The sequence below is a fragment of the Lynx rufus genome, unplaced genomic scaffold (genome assembly GCF_022079265.1).
Source record: "Lynx rufus isolate CCGP_SWC_20201006 ecotype Redwood Valley unplaced genomic scaffold, mLynRuf1.p SCAF_9, whole genome shotgun sequence".
Taxonomy (NCBI): Eukaryota; Metazoa; Chordata; class Mammalia; order Carnivora; family Felidae; genus Lynx; species Lynx rufus.
Window position 1 is genome coordinate 108012124 of NW_025814897.1, and position 25232 is coordinate 108037355.

General features: G+C 61.4%; 1 protein-coding gene across 5 annotated transcripts; it reads left to right on the plus strand.

The window, feature by feature from the left end:
- The first annotated feature begins 9948 nt into the window (after positions 1–9948).
- On the plus strand, positions 9949–24887 carry CCDC88B (coiled-coil domain containing 88B). 5 transcript variants are annotated; one of them, XM_047070444.1, is made up of 28 exons: positions 9949–10068; positions 10397–10539; positions 10702–10813; positions 10894–10963; positions 11041–11099; positions 11196–11279; positions 11378–11521; positions 11729–11874; positions 12005–12086; positions 12239–12397; positions 12867–13013; positions 13197–13305; positions 13505–13641; positions 13725–14855; positions 17969–18096; positions 18175–18292; positions 18982–19092; positions 19183–19323; positions 19931–20187; positions 20533–20676; positions 20868–21054; positions 21197–21342; positions 21597–21695; positions 21848–22014; positions 22265–22378; positions 22591–22803; positions 22948–23016; positions 24405–24550. In XM_047070444.1, the coding sequence occupies exons 1-28, from the start codon at positions 10009–10011 to the stop codon at positions 24458–24460; spliced, it is 4533 nt and encodes a 1510-aa protein (XP_046926400.1). In that variant the 5' UTR covers positions 9949–10008; the 3' UTR covers positions 24461–24550. The 5 variants fall into 5 exon arrangements, with proteins under 5 accessions (XP_046926400.1, XP_046926397.1, XP_046926399.1 ...); XM_047070441.1 differs by having other exon boundaries at positions 9950–10068; positions 22265–22803; positions 24405–24887; XM_047070443.1 differs by having other exon boundaries at positions 9951–10068; positions 18997–19092; positions 22265–22803; positions 24405–24887.
- Positions 24888–25232: the final 345 nt, after the last annotated feature.

Consider the following 25232-nt stretch of genomic DNA (forward strand, 5'->3'; position numbering starts at 1 on the left):
GACACGACAGCAGAAAGGGCCTTGCTTGTCTGGACACCGTCTCCCTGAGTCTTTTCGTTATACAAGTGAGAGTTTCCCCCAGGGTCACCTGTGTGCGCCCCAGTGAGTGGTCTCGAGCCTCCTGAGAGCCGCAGGTGGAGACAGCACCCAAGTCAGCGGCTGGGCTCTCGGAGCCTCTTGCAAATGGCTGGCCAATGGCTCCCCCACGGGCTGCGGACCCTATTTCTCTTCCCTGCAGCCCCTCGCCATCAGGGCAAGCTGAGTCTCTGTCGCTACCCCTCAGTGGCCTCTGAGGGGGCTTCCAGGGCCTTGGTGGCCCCTTCGGTCCGCAGGGATGAGAGTCAGGTGTGAGTGGACGTGGCCCTACATCTCAGCTTGCTCGGGTGGCTGGTGTCCTGGGAGAGGCCCTGGATACCGGAGGGCCTGAGATTAACGACCACATTGTAAGAGAATCTGGTGGAGAGCCCCATCTCCAGGGCAGACCGACTGTGTTTCAGGCCTGTAGACAAGGGCAGGGCAGGCCAGGGCCAGCAAGTTCTGGAGGCCCGGGGCTGGACCTGGCAGGGCAGTGGGCATGAGCCGCCTGGGCTGTTGGTGGCCATAGGGCCCGTGTTAAAACAAACCCTGAGACACTCGCCCAGCACATCTCTGGATAAAGCTCACCCACCTGTCCTGACCTTCCCAAGGGCACAGCAACTCCGACCCGGAAGGCCAAGGGTTTTGCTCGAGTTCTTTTTTTCTTTTTTTATTTTTAATGCTTATTTATTTATTTGGGGGCAGAGGGGCAGAGAGAGAGGGAGGGAGAGAATCCTAAGCAGGATGCGTGGTCAGTGCAGAGCCCAACGTGGCGCTCGAGCCCACAAACCATGAGATCACGGCCTGAGCCAAACTGACTGAGCCACCCAGGCAGCCCCAGGAGTTCCTTTGATGAGCTGCTGAGAGCTTTGCCCTTTTCCTTAGAAAATGCATGTTTGCACATGTGTGTGCACATATGGACACCTGCATGTTTTTTAAGGGTTTTGAGGACGTCCCCTGAAGTCCTTCCAGAAATTTCAGGTGAGCCCCCACCTCCACCTGACAGGCATTATACAGAGTAGGGTCAGACCTTCTCAGGCAGGCTATTTAGTTTCCCTGACCCCACTTCCCTTATCTTTAAAGTAGGGCTAATCATAGGGATGCCTGGGGGGCTCAGTCAATTAAGTGTCTGACTTCAGCTCGGGTCATGATCTCGTGGTCCATGGGTTCGAGCCCCAGCTCAGAGCCTGGAGCCTGCTAAGGATTCTGGGTCTCCCTCTCTCTCTCTGCCCCTCCCCCACTCACATACACTCTCTCTCTCTCTCTCTCTCTCTCTCTCTCTCTGTCTCAGAAATAAATAAACCTCAAAAAAAAAAAAAAGTAGGAATAATCCAACCCACCTCATAGAGTTGTTGTGGGGAACAGATGAGAGTTATGTAAAGCCCTGGGCACAGTGCCTGGCATGCAGTCAGAACCCAAAACATGGTTAAAAGAGAAAAAGAACACAAAAAGAATTCTTTCTCTCCACCATGCAAGCCTGCATGTGGGTAGAGAAAGGGCTGGGAGTTAGGAGAGAGGTCAAACCTCAGTCCTGTCATTTGTGATTCCCGTGACTATGCCTCTCCGGGCCTCAGTTTTCTCATCAGTATAATGGGCTAGTGACTCTCTTATTATCCATATTATGTAGGTCCTCAGGATTCTCCGTACATTGTCTGACGCCTGAAGCCTCACAGGTTAAGGAGGTAAGGGGTTGGGAAAGCATCCCCAGCGGTTGTCTTGGCCAGGCCCTAGAGTCAGGCATTAGCTTCTGAGAGAAAGAGAGGGTTGGAGGGGTGCGGCATTCCTGGCCCAGACCAGGTTTGGGCTGTAGTTAGGCAGGTACCATGATCGGGAGGGTATTGACCCCAAGGGGGAACCCACCGTACTGGTCATGGTTGAGTTTTGGCCACATGGATGTTGAGACAGTAGAGACAGAAAATTGTGTGTGTGTGTGTGTGTGTGTGTGTGTTTATACAGCTGCAAACGTTTGGATAACATCTGCGTGAATACACAGATTTTTGGTGCTAATCAACATGCATATCAATCTGCCATCTTTGAAAACATTTTTTTTTTAATTTTTTTTTTCAACGTTTATTTATTTTTGGGACAGAGAGAGACAGAGCATGAACGGGGGAGGGGCAGAGAGAGAGGGAGACACAGAATCGGAAACAGGCTCCAGGCTCTGAGCCATCAGCCCAGAGCCCGACGCGGGGCTCGAACTCCCGGACCGCGAGATCGTGACCTGGCTGAAGTCGGACGCTTAACCGACTGCGCCACCCAGGCGCCCCTTGAAAACATTTTTTTAAACATTTATTTATTTTTGAGAGACAGACAGAGACAGAGCATGATCAGGGGAGGGGCAGAGAGAGGGAGACACAGAACCCGAAGCAGGCTTCAGGCTCTGAGCTGTCAGCGCAGAGCCCGATGCGGAGCTCCAACTCATGGACCGTGAGATCATCATCTGACCTGAAATCAAGAGTTGGACGCTTACCTGACCGAGCCACCCAGGTGCCCCGTAAAACCCACTCTTTAAAAGGGCACAGTTGAGGGGCGCCTGGGTGGCTCAGTCAGTTAAGCGGCCGACTTCGGCTCAGGTCATGATCTCGCGGTCTTGTGAGTTCGAGCCCTGCGTCGGGCTCTGTGCTGACGGCTCAGAGCCTGAAGCCTGTTTCGGGTTCTGTGTCTCCCTCTCTCTGACCCTCCCCTGTTCATGCTCTGTCTCTCCCTGTCTCAAAAATAAATAAAACGTTAAAAAAAAATTTAAAAGGGCACAGTTGAGTGGTTGGTTAGTCTATTGACCAAGTTGTATAACTGTCACCACTAGAGTGACAGATCTTTTTTTTTTTTTTTTTATTTAAAAAAAATTTTTTTTCAACGTTTTATTTATTTTTGGGACAGAGAGAGACAGAGCATGAACGGGGGAGGGGCAGAGAGAGAGGGAGACACAGAATCGGAAACAGGCTCCAGGCTCCGAGCCGTCAGCCCAGAGCCCGACGCAGGGCTCGAACTCCCGGACAGCGAGATCGTGACCTGGCTGAAGTCGGACGCTTAACCGACTGCGCCACCCAGGCGCCCCTAGAGTGACAGATCTTGAATCTCAGTGGCTTCTGAGTGATGCCCGTGTGCACACCCTTATTTGGTTATGACAGGCATGTTTGGCCTTCTGGAGGTGCTGCTCGCCCCCACGTGGCCCTATGGTCACATCGGGTGTCTTGCCGGATCCCCACCCCCCCGGCCGAAGGTCATCTCGGAGCCACGTGCTGTGCTGGGCTCCAGGGACAGGGCGCCGAGGGCTCTGGGCACGGGCCCTGCTGGCACTACGTCGAGGTGGGACTCCAGGCACTGAGCTCCTGTCCTAATGGAGCTGGCCCTGCCACCACAGCTCCGTGCTTGCCTCGATGCGTTTGGGGTATGACAGAAGGACTCTGCCCACTGGCCCGCCCCGCCACGGGGTAAGGGAGGGGAAAACGGCTCCTAGCTGTGGCTAAAAGATGGATAGACAACGCGAACAGAGGCAGGAAGGGTCTTCTAGGTGGCGGGAACAGCCTCGTTAAAGCCCAAAGGTGCGGGAGAGGAACGAGGTCTGGGCTGAGCAGACCAGGTGAGGGCAGGGATGGGATTTCATCCAGAGGCCACAGCTTAGCTGGCTTCCCTCGGTGGACACGGGGGTGTCTCCGGTGTTTGGCGAGGGGAGGCTTCCGACACTCTCTATTTTCGTTTCTTCTTGGGGTCCTTCCTCGGGGAGCGTTCCCAAATGCTAGAGTGTTGGGTCCAAGGGCTCTGGAAACTCTGAGGCCGTTTTGACAGCCATCAGTGACGTGGGCTTCTCTCCTCACCGTGTGCCAACCCGAGCTTTACCTTCTGGGTTTATTTTTGCCAGCTTGATGGATAGCTCATGGTCTCTTGGAGCTGCCTTTAATGTGCGTGTCTTTAATTACGAGTGAGGCTGGCACCCGTGGGGCTCGGTGCTGCTTCCCCTGTGCCTGCTAACTGGGTGCCGGCCTCCCGCCTTGCTCCCCCAGCATCCCCAAGGCAGTGGGGGAGCGAGGGGAGGGGATGCAGCTTTTGGAGTCCTCCAAGAAATGCTGGCTTTACCCTTAACTGTGCTGGCTCCCACCCCCTCGCGCTGAGCCTCACTTTCCTGATCTCTGAAATAGGAATTCGTTTGTTCAGAAGCATTAATGCGGCCGCCTTCTGCAGTTTGGCTCCTCCTCTTCCTGGCTGTGTGGCCTTAGGCAAGCGACTTAACCTCTCTGTGCGTCAGTTTCTTCCTCACAAAAGGGGGGTGATAATAATAGCCCCGGTATTTTACACACCTACGGAGGAGGGGACTGAGCGGTGAATCCACGTGAAGGACAGAGCACAGGGGCAGTGGTCGGTGCCCGTCGGGGCGCTCACGCAGGCACTGTGCACAAACAGAGAGGATGTAGAGTGAGATAGGCTATTAGGGAAAAGGACCGGGGTCTTTAGAAAAGGAAAATCTCTTCCGAGAAACAGGCCATCAAAGCAAGACCAGCAGGGTGAGAAGGAGCCAGACAGGGGAAGAGGGAGGGTGTGTGTGTGTGTGTGTGTGTGTGTGTGTGTGTGTGTTGGGGGGGGCGGTTCGGGTTGGAGAAACAGCACATTCGAAGGTGTCCAGGGTGGGAGACTGAGGAAGCGGAGAGGGCCCTGTGCCAGAGGAGGTGGGGAGAAGCAAGGGATCAGGTTGCCGACAGCTGGGGCCACTCGGCAGGGCCTCGGAGGTCCTGGTGAGAGGGTGGAACTTGATTCACGGCACAGGGAGAAGACATGGGAGGGATTTAAGCAGGAAAAGGTCATGAGCCAGTAGTTCCAAGAGACTCCTTGGGCGCTGGGTGGAGACGGGCTGGAGGAGGACCGGAGCTCGCGTCTGCCTGGGGAAGAGTCTCAGGATGAGGCCGGGTGAGTGCCCCCCCCACCCCAGGAGTGTGGGGGCACCCTGGGGAGAGCAAGGCAAGTGTCAGGTGGTGGCGGCTGGACTGTGGCATGCTCTCTTTGGCTGCTGGGGCCCAGGTCCTGCAGGTGGCTCCCCGAGTCCCCAGGGACCTGGCCCCGCACTTGGGTGCATGGCCCTGGGTCCCGCCCTCCCTGGCTCTGGCTTCCCGCTGCCTCCTCCCTCCTTGGCGGCTGGTTCCGGCCGCTCCGCTGGGCATTTCTGCAATTGCCCAACTCTGGCTCAGCTACTTCCACCCCCAAGTGGCAGAGAGGAAAACCATCCCTTCTTAGAGGCTTGGGGGAGGGGGAGGGAGTCCCTCAGACCCAACACCAGAGGGCCAGGTGCCCAGAAGGCCCTGGAGGCTGTGTTTTCTCTTTAATTCTTGAGCCCTGAATCTTCTGCTGAGGGAACTGGGCTCCTGGAGGGCCTCGGAGGCACCAGGTGGGGCTCTGGGCCTGCTGCAGGCAGGGGGCAAAAGCGGCTCTCCGACTCAGCCCTGGTGGGTCCCAGGCTCCGGCTGGACCTGGCCACCACTTGCCTGGCCTCCCTGGACTCTGCTTCCTCGAACGCCAGAGCCCTCCTGCCTCTGGCCTTTGGGGTTGGACCAGGCTATCCAGAGAATTCAAAACCAGAAGGGAACCGGGAGATGGGAGATGCGATCCCTCCCACTCCTATCCTGTGCTGAGCCCCGGCGTGGGGTGGGGGTGGGGGGGCGGGATTGCAGGTGACTACGTTGTCCATCTGTCTGTCTGTCATTCTCTGCTTCTCGGGCTGCCCCCCGTGGATCCCCATGCCGGCAGTCGTGGGTATTGGACTTGCTTAAAAACTTCCAGAAAAAGATATCTGAGAAGGGGAGCCGTTGTAGCACTGCAGATATTTAGAATATTTGTCAACAAGACAGAGTTTAAATGATGATGGAATAGCAACGCAGCAGAATACCACGTCGCCATTAAAAAGGCCAAGGCCAATGGCTCTGAAGAGAAATGAAGCAGATTGTAAAATATTTTGCGAAGCACGGAGGTGCACAGCCCTGCGTGTGTGGTTGTATCCACCTGTTACAGACGGACGTGAGCAGCCGCATCTCAGAAATGACATAGAACATGCTAACGGGGGGGGGGGTGGTCCAGAGGGTAGGGGTTGGCAGTGATGAGGGCGAGACTTGGTTTCTTTTCTGTACCTTTACGCAGTCTTGACGTTTTTGATCACGGGTCTGAAAAAACTTTATTTTATTATTTTTATTTACTTATTTATTTTTTCATCTATTTATTTTTAAAGTTTTCTGTGTGGACACATTTTCTTTCCCTTTTTTTTAATTTTTGTTTTTTAAATTTATTTATTTTTTAATTTATGTCCAGTTAGCATAGAGGGCAACGATGATTTCAGGAGTAGATTCCTTAATGCCCGTGACCCATTTAGCCCCTCCCCACTCCCACAACCCCTCCAGAACCCTCCGTTTGGTCTCCGTACTTAAGAGTCTCCTATGTTTTGTCCCCCTCCCTGTTTTTATACTATTTTTGCTTCCCTCCCCTCATGTTCATCTGCTTTGTCTCTTAAAGTCATCATATGAGTGAAGTCATATATTTGTTTTTCTCTGACTAATTTCACTTAGCATAATACCCTCCAGTTCCATCCACGTAGTTGCAAATGGCAAGATATTCTTTTTGATTGCCGAGTAATACTCCATTGTACCCATATCCCATATCTTCTTTACCCATGCATCCATCGGTGGACATGTGGGCTCTTTCCATACTTTGGCTATTGTCGATTAGCGCTGCTATAAACATGGGGTGCATGTGTCCCTTCGAAACAGCACACCCGTATCCCTTGGATAAATGCCTAGTCGTGCTATTGCTGGGTCGTAGGGTAGTTCTATTTTTAATTTTTTGAGGAACCTCCATCCTGTTTTCCAGAGTGGCTGCACCAGTTTACATTCCTTATTATTTTTATTTTTTAATGTTTATCTATTTTTGAGAGAGAGAGAGAGAGACAGAGCATGAGTGGGGGAGGGGCAGAGAGAGAGAGGGAGACACAGAATCCGAGGCAGGCTCCAGGCTCTGGGCTGTCAGCACAGAACCCGACGCGGGGCTCGAACTCGTGAACCTCGAGATCACGACCTGAGCCGAAGTTGGACGCTTAATCGACAGACCCACCCAGGTGCCCCTGAAAAAAATTTTACAGGAGAAATCCAGCCAAAGGGAAGGGACCCCTGCTGGACTCTGGTGAACATCCCTCAATAGCTAACTGAGCCTTGAGATCCCAGGATCTCTTTGTCATCTGATGAGGAAGCCCGTCCCCAGCTCCCACTCTCCCCAAGGCCTCTCTCTGCCTGACTCAGCCGAACCAAGTCAGAGAACCAGATTGAGATGCAGCCAGGCGTGTGTGGAGTGACAGATGTGAAAGCAATCGGTGACACGGTCCCTGCCTCCGAGGCTTGAGGAAGGGTGTGACTGGGAGATGTTGAGCAAGCCAGGGGCCCTCGGCCGCCAGGGGACGAGGCCTAGTCACCCTAGTCTGGGTGCTTGGCTCACCCAGAGCAGGTGCTCCCGGAGGACTTCCCAGGCTGGAATCTTTAGGGAATGCAAACAGACGTAAGATTCACAGGGGGTCAAATCTGGACGGACCCTTGACATTATTAATACTAAACATAACAACCACACCAGGGACCATTTAATGAACGCTCCGGCTGGGCACCAGTTCGTGGAATCCTCGTAACAACTCTCGGGGAGGATTATCTGCATTTCCCAATGCGTCTCAGGAGTGTCAAGCAAAGGGATGTGCTCCTCTGTTAACAACCCTGCACGGCTTCCCGTTGCCTGATGAGACCTGGCTCGCCTTGACCGTGAGCTCCTTGCTCCTTACACGCTGGCCCCACGGCCTTCTTTTGGTTGGTTCTACCACTCGATAGCTGTGTGGCTTTGGGCAAGTTATTAACCTCTCTGAATCTCAGTTTCCTCCTCTGTACGTTGGAGATAACCCTTGGTCCTCTTTTTTTTTTTTTTTAATGTTTATTTATTTTTGACAGAGAGAGAGAGACAGAGCATGAGCGGGCGACGGGCAGAGAGAGAGGGAGACACAGAATCCGAAGCAGGCTCCGGGCTCCGAGCTGTCAGCACAGAGCCCGACACGGGGCTCGAACCCACAGACCGCGAGATCATGACCCGAGCCGAAGTCTGGCACTCAACCGACTGAGCCACCCAGGAGCCCCGCCTTGGTCCTCATTTTACATACGAGTTCAATACAGAGCAGTCAACGAGCGTAAAGTACTCGTACCCATGACTGGCTGGTGGCAAACCTGTGTTTGTCAAGGTTGTTTTTATCACCCCATCTTTCATCAACTCTAAGATGTCATCAATTGTAAAAGATGCCACTGAGGGAAAAAAGAATGCTGCCAGTTTACTATGTCCCGAGTCTCTTTCATCACGAGAGCCTTTATTTTATGCTTCCCGAAGGAGCTCTTTTTGACTTAGACATGGGCTCTCATCATAAGTCTGAGGCACACACGTAAAAGGGAAAATAGAAGCAAAATAAATTGTTTATGGGGTTCGGAAAACTCCTTCACATTTAGAGTCCGATTGATAGAGGCGTGATGCCTGTATGTTTCGCTGCCACCTCCTCCAGGGAGCCATCGAGAGTGCCGGCGAGAGAGCGGCAGCCCCCTCCACGATCCGTACGACAACCAGAAAACCAACAGCTGTAGGAGGCGGCTCTGAGCCCAGCTCTGCAATGACTTCTGCTTTGGGAGTGTTAGTGACAAGCCTAATTCTCCTCCCTGGGGGCTCCCACCGTTTGAATCCTGGGGTTCCAGGAGTGCTCAGCTCTTGCCTCCGGGGATTTCTTCCAAGCTGCTGACTCCCTTTCTGCAGGGTGTGATGCTTCTGAAGTGTGGGCACATGCAGGCAGTGACAACCTGACTTCCGAGACTTAAACGTGAGCAATCAAGTGTCTTGGAATCAATGGCACATGAATAATTCCTGAACTTTGCGCTGGCCGGGCTTCTAGCTGCCGCAGAGCCCTTGCACATTCTGTCTCTGCTCTCTCCCCGCCTCCCCACTTTGTCTGCTTAACCCAGCCCCCCCCCCCCCACCTCAGCTTCCTCGAGGAGCCCCCTCTGGGATGCCTTGCCTGGCCCTCCCAGGAAATCTGTCTCTTCGCTGTCTACGCACACAGGATGGCTGCAATGCTACATTTTGAGCACGTGTGTGATTTGGGGGGGGCGGCCGCCTCCCCAGTGTACTGGGAGGCCCACGTGTGCGGGGACTATGTGGCTTTTGCACCATGGCAGCACAGGGCACTGTCCGGCTCCGAGCCGGTGAATGACAATGAATCTGGAGGCTCCGTAGTGAGCAGTGAGGGAGCTGGGGTGTCCTCCCGGACAAATGTCTGTCTGAGACATTTGCTGCTGGCCTCGGCTGTACGCGTCTTCCCCCAGTCCCCCAGAGGCCGGAGTCCAAGCCATTTCTTTTACAGCCGGGAAACTGAGGCCCGTCGGGTCGCAGAGCCACGGCCCAGGGTCCTGGCTCAGTGCAGGGTGCACAGAGAATGGGGGAGGGTGGGGTCAGAGGAGGGGTTCTCACTTCCGGCTGGGGTGCAGAGGAGACTTACTGGGGCGGTAGCATCTGCCACCGGCTTCCCAGAGGCCCTGGGAGATGCAAGGCGGAGGTCCCCTTCTCTGGTTTCAAGTTTCCAGAGAGGCGGAGGGCTCACCGGCCATTGTTCCTTGGGCCTTGGGCCGGGAGAGCTGGGGGCCTTACCCCTGCGCGGCCCTGACCCCACCTTCCCCTGCTAACCCCTGGGCCGGCCCTGCGGAGATGCTGGGAGGATGTGGGGTGGTGAGGTGGGGGCCGAGGCAGGACTGTGGGGGCGCACAGGCCCGCGTGCACCCGGAAGGAGGAAGCTGCACAGGGTGTCTGTGGCCGGGCCGGGATCCCCGACCGGGGGACTTCCTCTTCCTCTTGGGGCAGGTGTAGCTGCCACAGCGGGACCAACACCCTGACCCTGTCATGGATGGGGGCAAGGGGCCCAGACTCAGAGACTTCCTGAGTGGGAGCCTGGCCACCTGGGTGAGGGGGCAGGTGGGAGGGGTGTGGGGAGGGGAAGTGAGAGCGGGGGAGGGGCCAGTGCCGGGTTTGGGGGAGGGTCCGGTAGAGTCGGAGCCCCGAGGGCAGGGGTGGGCTCAAATGTGGGGCTGGTGAGGTCCAGGTAGGCTTCGGGCAGGAAAAGGGGTCCGGGCAGGAAAAGGGGTCCGGACCCTGGGGCCGGAGGCCTTCAGGGCAAAGGAGAGGAGGAGGCTGCACGGGCTCAGGGGGCAGGTCAGAGGGGCTGGGGACTCACTCTGCTGGTAGGGGAGTTCCCAACCGGGCCGGCCGACCCGTCTCCACTCCCCCACAGGCGCTGGGACTGGCCGGCCTAGTGGGAGAGGCGGAGGAGCCGGAGGAGGAAGAGGAGGAGGAAGGAGAGGGGCCCCTTGGCCCGGAGAAGAGGTTCCTGCATCTCATCGATGGGGCCCTGCTGCTCCGCGTGCTGGGCATCGTGTAAGCAGCAGCCCGCCAGCCCGGGGGGGGGGGGGGGGGGGGGTCTGAGGTGGCCCCTCCCTCCACAGGCTGCTGGGAGGAGCCTGAGGGCTGGTGGGTGGAGCTTGCTCGGGGCAGGTGGGTCCCTGACTGCCCCTCCCACCCGGCTCCCTGTGCCCACAGAGTTCCCAGTTCCCGAGGAGGACCTCAGACGGTCAGGGGCCCTGATGGTCCCGCAGCCTGGCGAGTGCGGAACCTGAACCACCTGTGGGGCCGCCTGAGGGACTTCTACCAGGTGAGGGGCTGGGGAGGGGAGGCTGAGCCTCAGACCCGTGGGAAGGCCCGTCTCCCACCTCCTGTCCCCTCTGCCCCCAGGAGGAGCTGCAGCTGCTGGTCCTGTCGCCACCCCCAGACCTCCAGACGTTGGCTTTTGACCCCTTCTCAGGTGCTCTCTCCCACCACCCCTTCCTGCCTCTACCCCCTCCCTTCCACCCCTAACGTTTTGTGGCTTGTGCCCAGCAGAGGAGGCAGTGGAGGAGTTGGAAGGCATCCTGCGGCTGTTGCTGGGGGCGTCAGTGCAGGTGAGCGGGGGAGGGGAGGGGAGGGGAGGGTTCAGCTTTGGCCGCAGAGGTGGGAGAGACACCTGGTGCCAGCGTTTCCACTCTGTCTGCCTGCAGTGCGAGCACCGGGAACTCTTCATCCGACACATCCAGGGCCTCAGCCTCGAGGTCCAGAGTGACTTGGCTGCTGCTATCCAGGAGGTACTAGGGCTGGTCCACAGCCTGGGACTGGCCCTGCCACCGGGGGGCACTCTGCCCCTCCACTTCCTCCGCTGAACTGCTCTCTCTACCTGGTCCAGGTGACCCAGCCTGGGGCAGGCGTGGTGCTGGCACTGGCTGGGCGAGAGCCTGGGGAGCTGGAGCCTCCGGAGCTGGAGATGCTGTTCCGGAGCCTGATGGGGACCTTGTTAAGGCTGGCGCGGGAGCGCGACGTGGGGGCCCAGGTAGGGGGCATGGCACCGCCCAGGTGGAGGGCTGGGAGGACCCTGGGGACCCAGATGTGGGAGGAACTGGGGGTTGGGGCCGGATGTGGGGTTCGCATGGGGGGTCTTGGACCAGCAGAGCTGCAAGAGCCAGGCTGGGGGGCCGGGGGCGGGGGGAGGGCGCATGGGGTGGGTTATTTCTGGCTCCGGACCCTTGACTTTGCACAGCGCCTGGCCGAACTGTTGCTGGAGAGACAGCCGGCCCCCTTGCTGCCCGAGGCTCCTGCTAGGACTCCTCCAGAGGGTCCCTCACACCACCTGGCCCTGCAGCTGGCCAACACCAAGGCCCAGCTGCGGCGCCTGCGGCAGGAGCTGTGAGTGCCCCAGGCTGGGAGGCGGACCTGGAGGGAGAGGGGCAGGTTAGGCGCCGAGGCAGATGGGTGGGATCAGGCCTGGGGGTTCCGGGTTCCCCCGCCCCTCCAGCGTCCCTTCTCTTCTCTCCAGGGAGGAGAAGGCCGAGCTGCTGCTAGACTCCCAGGCGGAGGTGCAGGGCTTGGAGGCCGAAATCCGAAGGCTCCGCCAGGAGGTGCGCTCAGATGCTCCCCGCCGCTGCCGCATTCCCCAGCCCTCTCCCCACACCCCCTCTGCCCCACAGCCTGCCGCCAGCCGGGGTCCTCCCCCTCCCTGATCCCTCTGGCCCGCGGCTGGCCGTCCCCAGCTCCGCACCGTCTGGCTCAGGCCCAGGCGCTGTCGGGACAGGCCAAGCGGGCCGAGCTGTACCGCGAGGAGGTAGAGGCGCTGCGGGAGCGCGCCGGCCGCCTGCCCCGCCTGCAGGAGGAGCTGCGACGCTGCCGCGAGCGGCTGCAGGCGGCCGAGGCCTGCAAAAGCCAGCTGGAGGTGAGGCGGGAGGCGGGGCCCGCAGGGGACGGGGTGGGCCGGGGAGTGGCGGGGGGGGGGGGGAGCGAATCGGGGACTGGCCTGGAGAAGGGAGGGCTTGGTCTTGGGGACCGAGCAGTCACCGCCAGGAGAAATGGGTGAGGTGGTGTCTGGGGCAAAGCCCTCAGGAGGATGGGACAGAGGGAAGGGAGAGGTGGGGACGTAGGTAGGGGTAGGTCCTGGAGAGGATGAGTGTAGGGGAAGAGCTGTCTGGAGTGAGCCCCTCGCTGTGGATCCTAGAAGGACGCCACCTTGGGAGGAGGGTCTGGGAGAGAAGGGGCGTGGCCTACACAGAAGGGGCGGGGCCAGGTGCGTGGGAAGTGGTCCCTGGAAAGACCTTGGAGAGGGAGGGGCAGATGGAAGGGAGAGGTGGGGCCTGGAGTGCTTGGGGGCAGCCTCACACCACAGGTCGTCTCTGCTCCCCCACTAGGAGGAACGGGTGCTCTCGGGGGCTCTGGAAGCCTCGAAGGCGCTACTGGAGGAGCAGCTGGAGGCCGCTCAAGAGCGTTGCGCTCGGCTGCATGAGACCCAGCGTGAGAACCTGTTGCTGCGGACTCGTTTGGGCGAGGCCCGCGCGGTGAGACTGCCCCAGGGACCCCCAGTCACTCTGTCATCTGTGACCCCTGGTAACCCCAATGGCCCCCCAGGGTTCTCCAGTGCTCCCTGTGACCCCCTACTCCTTTTTTCCCCTGGTGATCTAGCCCACACGCTTGGCCCGGCCATGGTGAGGAGGGCTTGTCTGACCCTGTCCTTCCCCCAGGAGCTGGACTCTGTGCGGCATCAGGTGGACCAGCTGGCCGAAGAGAATGTGGAGCTCGAGCTGGAGCTTCAGCGGAGCCTGGAGCCACCCCTGGGCTCTCCTGGGGAGGGTGAGTAGGGCCCCAGAAGAGGGGCTGGGGACGGCGGGGGTAGGGGGGCTGCCTGTGGTTTCCTGCAACTCTAGTGGGGCTGGCTGCTGACTTCATCCTTTCCCCAAGGTGTTGGGGGGGGGTGTAGGGGTGGATGTGAAGAGCCGGGGATCCCAGCAGAGGGTACAGAGGGGCCCTGACCGCATCGCCCATGTCCCAGCACCCCCGCCCGGAGCAGCCCCTTCACTTCATGATGAAGTGAGAGAGGCAGAGGCCCGGCGGCTGCGGACCCTGGAGAGGGAGAACCAGGAGCTTCGGGGCTTGCTACAGGTGCTACAGGGGCAGCCTGGAGGCCAGGTGAGTCCCCTCCCCCCAACCGGCCAACAGGTCCTTCCCTGCCTCCTCCTCTGGGCTTGACGGGTCCTCTCATGTGCCCTCAGCACCCCCTGCTGGAGGAGCAGAGCGAGGACTCCTTGGTTCCAGAGCTGGATGTGGCTCCCCAGACTTGCCTGACCTCAGACCGTGGCCCCCCGGGTTTGGCTGGCCAGGTGGGGGATGGAGGCACCCGGGCCTCGGACCTGGCTTCCCCCGTGTCAGACTCGGCCCTTGCGAGATTACCTGTGCGTCCCCAGGCATCTGACTCAGGCCCACAGGTGATAGAGAGGCCCCTCCAGACGGCTGCCATGAGCCCTCAGACCTCAGACTTGACCCTCCAGGAATCAGGTTCTGCTGTAGCAGCACAGGAGTCCCTGGAGAAGGCTGGCCATGGAGCCCTTCTCCAGACTCCCACCTCCTCGGTCCCATCTCAAGATCCAGAGACTGAAATTCAGGCTGAGCTGTCGGGAGGAGACACTGGAGAGTCAGGGCCCGAAGCCCAGGTGCGGAGACAGGAGGGCCCTGCGAGCAAGCCTGCAGCCTCGGAGCTTAGCCTCTGTGCCCAAACGGAGGAGCAGGAGACCCCAGGCCGAGGGCTGGACCTACTCAAGGGGCAGACAGAGGGCAGGGAACATGCACAGAAGCTGGAGGGGTTGGTTGGGGACCCAGCCCAGCAAAATCCACAGCAGAAGTCGGAAGGGGCTTCGGAGGCCCAGACCTGGGAGGGGCCGATCCCGGGGGAGATCCTGGCTGGTGGTGTCCCGGAGCAGGAGGCCCTGAGGGAGGAGGTGGCCCAGCTGAAGAGAGAGGCTGAGGCACTGGGAGCGGAGCTAGAGGCCCAGGCCCGGCGGCTGGAGGCCCGAGGCACGGAGGCCGCCCGGCTCTCCGAGGAGCTGGCTCAGGCGCGGAAGGCAGAGGCCGAGGCCCAGCGGGAAGCGGAGGCCCGGGCCGGGGAGCAGTCTCGGCTGCGGGAGGCAGTGGAGGCAGCCGGCCGGGAGCTGGAGGCTGCGGCCCGTGAACGGGAGGCGCTGGCAGAGGCCCTGGTGACATCGGGCCGAGAGCGGAGGCAGTGGGAGCGCGAGGGGCCCAGACTGAGGGCCCGGGCCGAGGCCGCCGAGGAGCGGCTGCAAGTGCTGGAGAGCGAGGGCCGTCAGCGCCTGCAGGAGGCCGAGAGGGAGAGGCAGGCCCTCAAGGAGGTATGTTGGGGCTCGCGGCCTGGGATGGGAAATGGGGGCCTGAGTCACTTGCTGGGGTTTGGGTGATCGATCCCATCGGTAGCCACCGAGTGCCCCGGCACCTGGCCGGGGCTGGAGACCGAAAGGTAAAAGCCCACCTCTGCCTTCCAAAGGTGCGCTTGACCTGGGTCACGGGACGGATGTCCCCTCCCTCTGGAGGGGTGGGCTGTAGCAGGGGATGAGAGTATGGGTACGGAGCCCGACCGCCTGGGTGCAAATCCTGGCTCTCTGACTGTGGCAGCTGACTCCCCTCTGCCCTATTCCTCCTCCGTCAAACGGGGGGGGGGGGGCGGCTCTGCATAGCCGTCTCAGTGGGTCTTTTGAAGATCAAGGGAGATCACGGTGTGCCCAGCCTAGTTCCTGCTTGACAAAGGCTCGAGACATGGTCATTATTAAGAGCAAAGTGGGCAGGAGTCCGTGGGAGAGGGTGCCGGGGTGGGGGCAGGGAGGCTTTGGAGAAGGTTCTGAGGAGTGGTCAAGGTTCCACCAGGTGGGAAGGACGTTTCATGTAGAGGGAACAGCATGTGCAGAGACCTGAAGGCATTAATGATGCTGAGGGGCCTGGGAGGTGGGGGAGCAGGGCCAGAGAGGCGTGCTGGGCCAGCCTTGTGGGCGTCAGTACTCTGGCCCCGGGCAGGGAAAGCCACCCAAGCGTGTGGACAAGCCTTTTGTGAGGTTGGGTTTGGGGAGGGTCCCCTTGGTGTGTCCCTTTGGTGTTCCCTCGGGCCCTCAGGAGGTGGTGCCGGTGGTCCTGGTGGCAGGTGAGGCCGGCTGGGGCTGGGACGGGGCATGGAGGAGGGAGAAAACCTGGAAACGTCTTCACTTGTGTGCTCAAGCGTGTTGACGGGACCTTGCCACTAGATGCTGTACCAGGCAGCCAGTGTGCCCATACTGGTTGGGGGGGAGGGGCTTTCATAGTCTAGGGTGGCGATGGGACTGCGCAGGGAGCTGTGGGAGTCCAGGAAGCACGCTGGACTTAGGCCGCGGCATGTCCCGGAAGGCTTCCTGGAGGAGGAGAGAGAATGGCAGTGAGCCAGGAGGAGGCGCAGGCGTGACCGTGTAGGGGTGGGGTGTGAGGTGGGAAGTGGAAGGAACCTAGGCAGAGAATTCACTAAGCCGGGTTCCTGCTGGCAGGGCCTCTGTCTTCCTTTCAAGCTAAGGAACGAGTTGCGAGTTGCGGCTGTGCTTGTGAAGGAGATGACCTCCATGACCTTTACAGGAGGCCAACGACCTTGAAACCCGGTGGAGGGTTGAGGGCGAGCCGAGTAGTCGGGTACTCGGGTACTCGTGTTGAGAGGCCCCTCGGGGGAAGCGGGGGAGGCTAGGAGGCAATTGAGAAGGGTGTTCGGGCCAGCGGGGGGCCCGTGCCACGGGGGAGGGTGGGCTGCGGACGAGGAATCGAATCTTCCAGCTGAGCACAGTGTCCGGGTTCATCCCTGTTGTACAGAGGTTGCTGGGATTCAGAGAGAAGGAGTGATTTGCTGGGAGACCCCTCTGAAGGAGAAGAGTGGGGAACACACTGTGGGGCGCGCCCAGGGCTAGGCGTTGCTCAGGGCAGGCCCGGGGGAATGTGAGAACGGGGGCGTGGGTGAGAAGGCAAGGCCGCGAAGCTGTCTGCGGGGTCCACTCTGTAGGACGTGACCGAGAGATGCTCTCAGGCCGACCTGGCTTAGAGCCCAGATCCCCCGCCTACCAGCTGTGTGGTTAGGGGCGAGTTGCTTCCTCACCTATAAGACGAGTAAAAATGGCACGCCTTACAGGATCCTGTTAGATAATGAACGTAGAGGGCTGGGGGCAGCTCTGGAGTGAATGTAGGCAGGTGGGCAGTGCAGGGGAGGGGAGGGCTGGCAGGGCTAGAAGGGCCTGAGGACACAGGGGAATGTTGTGAGATTTCCTGGGCAGAGAGGTTCCTGGTGCTAACTGGGTGTGGTGTAGGAGGAGGTGGCTAGCCAGGGAACCAGCGGCCAAAGGGCTTGTCCAGGCGGGCTGGGTAGAGAGGTCGGGGCACTGAGGGCTGTGGCCGGGGCCTGGAGGGGCCAGAGGTTCAAGCCTCTTTTAATCTGTGTCACTGTTATTCTTACCCTTAGTCCTTGGGCTGTAATGGTGGTGTTGGGGGGGGGGGTGAGGCAACAGGCAGCAGGGCCTCATGGGACTTGTAGTTTTCCAGCCAACCCCGGGGGTGGGCGGGGGGGGGGGGCGGGGAGACTGGGTGGGGCTGCAAAGCCTAGAAGATCAGAGCAAAGGCCGTAGACTTGGTTTCCAGAGCAAGGATATGGTTGGTAGGCTGCTGGTCGGAGTTGGTTCTTCCTTGTGGTTTCATCCTGACAGGCCCTCCCCCACCTCCCAGAATGGTTTGGCCCATCGTCCTCCGAGGCCCACAGGCCAGAGTGGGCCTCCTGCCCCCTTCCACAATGGTGCGGCCCAACCGCCACAGGATGCCTGTCCTGGCCTGGCCTGCAGCGGCTCTCCCCACTCCCCCCCCCAGTCCCCACTGTGGTTGGGCCTGACGTTGGCCACATCCCTATCCTTGCAGCCATCTCCGTGTGGCTGAGGGCGCTCTTCAGATCTGCCTCTCTCGAGCCCCTCTTGCCCTCACATGGCCAGCCTGGCCTCATCACGTAGGGCACATCTAGCTGCTCCTGGGCGCATGAGGAGCCAGGGGCTCAGGGAGGTAAAGACGCTTGACCGCGAGTGTCTCTAACTCCCGGATCAGAGGCCTCCCTCACCCACTGCCAGGCTTACAGTCCCCAGCTCTTCTGTAGTCCCTCTGCAAGGCAGCCAGGCCTTGCTCCCATTTTACAGATGGGGGGGCGGGGGTAGAGGCCCAAAGGGTGAAAGATGTTTGCCCGGGGCGGGGCGCCTGGCCGGCTCCGTCGGTAGAGCAGGGACTCTTGATCTCAGGGCCTTGAGAGCCTAAAAACCAAAACCGACATTTGCGCAGGGTGACAGAGGAAGGGTAGAAAGCTAGGTCTCCAGACCCTGAGGCCTTGGGATCGAGGCCTCCTCTGCACCCCCACCCCCCATCCGGGACGGGGATGGTGGCCTGACCTTGGCTCTGCCGCACCCGCCCTCAGGAGCTAGAGAAGGCCTGGTTGAGGGGCCAGGAGCTGGGGGCCCGGCTGGAACACCTGCAGAGTGAGCTCGAACAGGCGGGTCTGGAGCGACAGGCGTTTCTGCGGGAACAGGAGATCCAGCAACAGAGGTGGGGTCATCGCCCAGGGGGCAGAGAGGGGCGGGCAGGGCTCGGGGAAGGGTGGGTGCCAAGGCTTCTTCCCGGCAGGTACCAGGGCCTGGAGCAGCGGCTGGAGGCTGAGCTGCAGGCGGCGGCCACGAGCAAGGAGGAGGCGCTGAGGGAACTCAAGATGAGGGCCCTGCAGCTGGAACAGGAGCTGGTCCAGGTGAGGCTCCGCCCCGGGCTCCTGTCCCTGCCGCCCCTCTGGTCTCGCCCCTTGAGTCTTGGCCACTCCCTTGCCTTGAGGCCCAACTGGGGCCTACTGGGGAGAGCACTGTGCTGGGAGTCAGGCTGACTCTGCCCAGGCCACGTGATCCTCTGGGGGGGGCCTCGATTTCCCCATTCTGAGGAATGGACGGCACCCAGCAGCGGCTCTGCTCTGAGTCTCTCTCACTTCCTAGTGAGCTCAGTCCCTGTCGTCGCTCTAGGTCGGCCGTTGTTTCTGAGGCCCCTGCTTGCATAGGCTTACAGCTCAGGGCTCAGCTCAGGGGTGTGGTGGGGTCCCCACACCGGGCGAGGAAACAGGCCACCCTGACACAGGGTGCCGAGGGACAGGGGGCACCCGGAAGGCCACCTGGTGGGTACACAGAGGGTTGGTTGGGGCAGAGTGGCATTGACCGCGGGGCCCAGAGGAAGAGCAGGTCTGGGAAGGGTGTTCTGGGCAGGAGAAGCGGCCGGGCAGAGGCTGGGCTCTGCTGCAGATCGGAGCGACAAGGAGAGTGACCCATGCGCCTGCGGGAGCCAGGAGCGTGGGACTGCGGGACCTGGTGGCGGCGGGCCAGGGGCCGTGTCAAGTGCTGCCGAGGGGGTGAGGGTCCCCTCCACGCCCCCCCGCCCCCCCGCATGACCTCCCAGGGCCTGTCCTTCCAGCTGCGCCAGGGCTCCGTGGGACGGGGGCCGGAGGGGCACGATGAGCTGAGGATCCCGGGGGCCCAGAGTGGGCGGCTCATCGAGATGGAACGCAGCGTGAGTGTCGACTGCTGTGCGGTGGGCATGCGGAGGGGCGGCCCCCGTGGCCTGGCCCCCGCTGACCCCCCCCCACCCCCTTCCCGGCAGAATGCAACGCTGGTGGCCGAGAAGGTGGCTTTGCAGGGGCAGCTCCAGCACCTGGAGGGGCAGCTGGGCAACCTGCAGGGCCGGGCCCAGGAGCTCCTCCTGCAGAGTCAGCGGGCCCAGGAGCACAGCAGCCGCCTGCAGGTGGGTGGCAGCCCCAAGGGGCCTGTCCCCTGCCCTGCCTCGTGCCCACTTACCACGGCCGCCTGCCCCCTTCCTATTCTTTCCTGCCCTTTTCCCTGCCTGAGCTCCCCGCCGGCTCCCCCTGCCTGCTCTCTCATCACAGCTATCTCTACCCTCCGACCCCAGCCGCCCCAGTCTGCACCCCTCTTCCCCCGTCTTTCTCCTTCCCTTTGACGCTTCTTCCCTGGCTCCTACCCCCTCCCGCCTGCCTCCGGCCCTCACATCCATGCCATTTGGCTTGGCTGCGTCCCTCTCAACAGCCAGCCATTAGTCCCTACTGCCCTCCCTGCCCCTACCCCTGCCCCATGGGTCGCATCCCTGCCTTGTGCCTCTTGCCCCGCCCTCCACGGCCTGACGCCAGCACCCTCCCCTCTCCTTGCCCATTCACCTCTGCCTCTGCTCTCTGCTCCCTGCTGCCCCCACTCCAGCCCTCTGCCTTGTCCACAGTTCTGGCCGTATCCTCTGCCCTGCCCCTTGCCTTTTGGTCCCCGCCCCCACCCCCGTCTCTTACCCCCCTTTCTGGCCTGGGACCGCACCCCTGCGGTCCCTGCTGCCTCCTCTGTCCTAGGCTGAAAAGTCTATACTGGAGAGGCAGGGCCAGGAGCTGCATAGGAAGCTGGGGGTGCTGGAGGAGGAGGTGCGGGCGGCGCGGCAGTCCCACGAGGAGACCCGGGGGCAGCAGCAGGCTTTGCTTCGGGACCACGAGGCCCTGGCTCAGCTGCAGCGGCGACAGGAGGCCGAGCTAGAGGGACTGCTGGCCCGGCACCGCGACCTCAAGGCTAACATGCGGGCGCTGGAGCTGGCCCACCGGGAGCTGCAGGGCCGGTGAGCCTCCCCCAAACACCCAGCTTCTCTCCCCAGCACCCCCTGCCCGCCCGAAGCAGACTCCCTCCGCCGGTCTGACCCCAGCGGGGAAGCACCGCCCGCCCCCCCCAACACCCTCACCTCTGCTGCCGTGCCCTGCGCGTGGCTGAGCTCCAGGGCGAGCTCTCGCCCTGAGGCTCATTCATCGTCGGGAGTGGGGGGCACCTCGCGTGGCATTCTGCCCCAGGGCTTTGTTTAGAGGCCTGTGCTTAGGGGATGGCAGACCCCGGGGGTCCAGATAGTCCGGCCGCCCACTCGCCCCGGCCCCAGGCCCCTGCAGCCCTCTTAGTCCCTGTGCAATCCCAGGCACGAGCAGCTGCAGGCCCAGAGGGCCAACGTGGAGGCGCAGGAGGTGGCCCTGCTGGCAGAGCGAGAACGCCTGATGCAGGACGGGCATCGGCAGCGGGGCCTGGAGGAGGAGCTGCGGAGGCTGCAGAGTGAGCACGACAGGTACCAGCGCCCGCCCAGCCAGGCCGGTTCTAGGCGCGCCCCTCTGGGAAGCGGGCCGGTGGCAAGTTCGTCACCGTCCGCGTGGGGGCCTGCGTTGCCTCCAGTCCCCAGCATGGCTTCTCGGGCCCTTAGGCGGGGCCTGGCAGGGGGTCGAGGGCCCCCTTGGAGAGCATCTCCTCCCGACTCGGCAGGGCTCAGATGCTGCTGGCGGAGGTGTCCCGGGAGCGAGGCGAGCTGCAGGGTGAACGCGGGGAGCTGCGGAGCCGGCTGGCGCGGCTGGAACTGGAGCGAGCACAGCTAGAGGTGCAGAGTCAGCGACTGCGGGAGTCCAACCAGCAGCTGGACCTGAGCGCCTGCCGGCTGACCACGCAGTGCGAGGTGTGGGGAGGGATGGGCCCGGGGGTGGGGCTGGGGGGGGGCGCGCTGGCTGGGGGAGGGGGCTGGAGAGGGGGCGAGGGGAGGGGGTGGAAGGTAGCCACCCCGAGCCCCGTGAAATCCCCCACCTGCCCCGCCGCCCCAGCTGTTGACCGAGCTTCGGAGCGCCCAGGAGGAGGAGAACCGGCAGCTGCTGGCCGAGGTGCAGGCGCTGAGCCGGGAGAACCGGGAGCTCCTGGAGCGCAGCCTGGAGAGCCGGGACCACCTACACCGAGAGCAGCGGGAGTACCTGTGAGCGGGCCCCCGGGCGGTGGCAGGAGCTGGAGCGGGGCCCCGGAGACCCCTTTGGCTGCTCGTGGGGGAGGTGGTGGGGAAGGGGCTGGGGGCTGACCGCCTCGGGCTTGGCAACGCAGCAGCTTATGAGCCCTGGAGCGTGTCCGCGTGTGAACAAGCAGCAGGGGGTGTGGCGGTGTGTCACCCGCGAGAGCGCGAGCCCTCCTCCTGCCGGGCCTCCCGCCCACCTCCTCCCCGCCTCATCCTCCCAGGGACCAGCTCAACGCCTTGCGCCGTGAGAAACAGAAGCTGGTGGAGAAGATCATGGACCAGTACCGGGTGCTGGAGCCTGGGCCCCTGCCCCGGATCAAGTGAGGGCCCCCCCCCCCCCCCACCGGAGCCGGGGATCCTCCTAACCCCTGCCCCTGCCCTGCTCTCTCCGGGCCTTTGCCATCCCCAACGTGGCCTTCTTGTCCCTCCTCGCTCCCTGGCCTTACCCCCTCTTGTGCCCTCTTGCCCCCAGGAAGGGCAGCTGGTTGGCAGACAAGGTGAAGAGGCTGATGCGGCCCCGGCGGGAGGGGGGCCTCCATGGGGGGCCACGCCTGGGGGCCGATGGGGCCGGCAGCACCGAGAGCCTGGGGGGCCCCCCAGAGACGGAGCTCCCCAAGGGCAGGGAGGCAGATGGGACAGGTGGGTGTGGGGGCCGGGTGACCGTGATGGTCCCTACCCCGTGTCTCCTATCCCCACCCTGGTGCCTGCCAACGCCTCGGCGTCTCCCTTCATCTTGTGTGGCTTGCACGCCCACCCCCGCTGGTCTTCCCTGATGCAACCCGGCCCCGCCTAGATGTGGCTCTTTGCCCCCTGGCCCTGCCACAACCCTCTCAGCTGGCACCTCCTTCCTGCCTGCACTGCCACCCACCCAGTCCCCACCCATCCACAGCGGTGCCTAGGACCTCGGAGCAGCAGGGGACTTTAGTGAGAGGTCATTTATCCCAGTCAGCAGACGAGGAAGCTGAGGCCCAGGGAGGGGACGTGCCTTGCCCAAGGTCACACAGTGAGTCAGTGTCAGAGCCAGCACAGGGTCCGGCCTCCCGTCCCCACCCTCATTCACCCAGACCTAACCACCCCCCCCCCGCCACACCCCACCCCCCCCACTCCCACCTCTGCAGCCTCCTCTCCCTGCGCCTCAGCAGCTTCACCCCGCCAGCCCCTCCGCTCTGCCCAGCCCCTTCCCTCCCGGCTGGACACCCTCCCTGCCTCTCGCAGGGTCCCTTTCACCGGCGCCCATGCGCAGAGCCCAGAGCTCCCTCTGCCTGCGGGACGAGACCCTGGCAGGGGGGCAGCGGCGGAAACTCAGCTCACGGTTCCCCGTGGGGCGAAGCTCTGAATCATTCAGCCCCGGGGACACTCCCAGGCAGCGTTTCCGACAGCGACAGCGCAGGCCAGGCCCCCTGGGGGCACCCAGCACCCATGGCAAAGGTGACAGCCAAGGGTCCCTGCTCTTATTAGCTCCCCAGCTCCGTGGCTGAGGGGGCTTCCCTCCTGTCCCTTGGGTCTCCCCACAAGCCCTGCCCGCCTCTGCTCTGGTCCCCGTGGCCCACTGGCTTCCTTGTGCACCCCCAGGACCTGGCGTGGGATGGGATGGCTCCATTGAGACCCTGTCAGAACACGAAGCAGATGTCAACCGAGAGGGTGAGTGGGGGTATTTGCCCTGCCTGGGGCCCCTGGCAGACCCCATTCATGCATTCGTCTACTTGACAGTGAGCCTTCGCTAAGTGCCGGGTGATGTGCTAGGGATACAGCAGGGGTACGGCTGGGGATAGAGCAGGGAACATTCTGGGATGGGAGACAGACAGACGTAAACAGCTTGCGTAAAAATAACAATTATCGGGGCGCCTGGGTGGCGCAGTCGGTTAAGCGTCTGACTTCAGCCAGGTCACGATCTCGCGGTCTGTGAGTTCGAGCCCCGCGTCAGGCTCTGGGCTGATGGCTCGGGGCCTGGAGCCTGCTTCCGATTCTGTGTCTCCCTCTCTCTCTGCCCCTCCCCCGTTCGTGCTCTGTCTCTCTCTGTCTCAAAAGTAAATAAACGTTAAAAAAATTTTTTTTTAAATAATAATTATCTACAACAACCCTGTCCAGTAGAAATAGGATGCGAACTACATGTGTAATTTAGAATCTTCTAGAGCCCTCATCAGAAAAGGAGAAAGAAACAGGTAAAAGTAATTTTAATAGCAAATTTTTGTCATCTCAGTACACCTGAACTGTGACCACTTCACCATGTACTCAGTGCGGAAAGTCATTAATGAGCTGTTTTATTTAAAAAAATGTATCGTCATTTATTTAAAAAATTTTTTGTAACGTTTAGTTTTGGGGGAGAGAGAGAGAGAGAGAGAGAGAAAGAGAGAGGGAGCGTGAATGGGGGAGGGGCAGAGAGAGAGGGAGACACAGAGTCTGAAGGAGGCTCCAGGCTCTGAGCTGTCAGCACGGAGCCCGACGCGGGGCTCGAACCCACGAACCGCGAGATCATGACCTAAGCCGAAGTCAGACGCTCAACCGACTGAGCCACCCCGGTGCCCCCTTAATGAGATATTTTATATGATTTTTTCCTGCCACGTCTTTGAGCCCAGTGGATATTTTATACCGAAGCACATAGAAGTTCCGACCTGCCACATCTCAGGTGCTCGGTCCTGTACTAGGCAGCTCGGCCCCAGAATATTTAGGAGGTGATCATGGTCTGGGGAGAACGGAGAGCTGGGTGAGGGAGCTCAGGCACGCTGGGTGGGCTGCAGTTCTAACTAGGTGCTCGGTGTAGCCCGCGGAGAGGAGGTGAGGTTGGAGCAAAGACCCGGAGGTGAGAGTTTGTCCTGTGGACGGACCTGGGGAACAGCATTCCAGGCAGGAGTAACAGCTGAAACAAAGGCCTGCCGGGTTCAAGGACGGGCTACAGCCACAGTGAGGAGGGGGAGAGCGGAGAGGAGCCCAAGGGGCAGCGGGAGGGCACAAGGCGTGGGGCCCTGTGGGCCACCGTGGGTGCTGGGAGCTCCCGAGGGGTCTGGCCTGAGCTGAGCCTTCCCTTTTAGGCCTCAAGGTGCCGGAGCCGGAGAAACGCCGTCTCACACCCTCCCTCAGCCAGTGACACCACAGGGACCGGGGGCCTGAGAGTGCAGCCTTCTTACCGCTGGAGTCCCCGTGGGGGCCCCAGGCAGCCCCAGAATTCAGGGATCCGGGCTACCTGGAGCCAGTCGTTAGGGGCCCCTGGCTCCTCCGAGGCCCGCACCGGGGCCCCGAGATGGGGCTGGGATAAGCCTGTGGACAGAGGGGACGGCTGGTCCCCACGAGCAGCTCCTTCCCGGGGCCCTGGCTCTGCCACGCGGCCCTCGCTGAGGAGGCCATCGCCGGGTGACCTCCCAGATGAAGGAGACAGGCAGGAGTGGCCGAGAGAGCCCCCTGCCAGGTCCAGGCGGGGAGCCAAGGACCATTCGCCGAGGACGGTGGCCTGGGCCGATCTCTGAGCTGTAGCTGGGCCACGGACATGACAATAAAGCTGGGATACGACCACCTGAGTTTGGGCAGTGTCCAGTCCCAAGGCACCAGCGCCACCGGGCCCAAGTCCTTCTGTGTGGCTGGGGATCTGTGCGCATTGGCTTCCTCACATGGCACAGGGCTGCTAGGGCTTTCTTCAGGGGACGGGCCAGTCGGGCTTGCTTGGATGTCCCCGGGGTGGGGGTGGGGGTGGGGCGGGGGTTCTGAGTAGCCGGCGGTGCATGGGGCCTGAGTCCGAGCTAAGCCTTTGCCTAGGAGATGGGCTCTGGGCTCCCATGAAGCCCCAGAGGCTCCTTCCCTTCCTTCCCAAACTCCTCTCCTTTTCATCTCTTCCTCTCCTTCCTCTCCTCATCCTCTCCCCACCC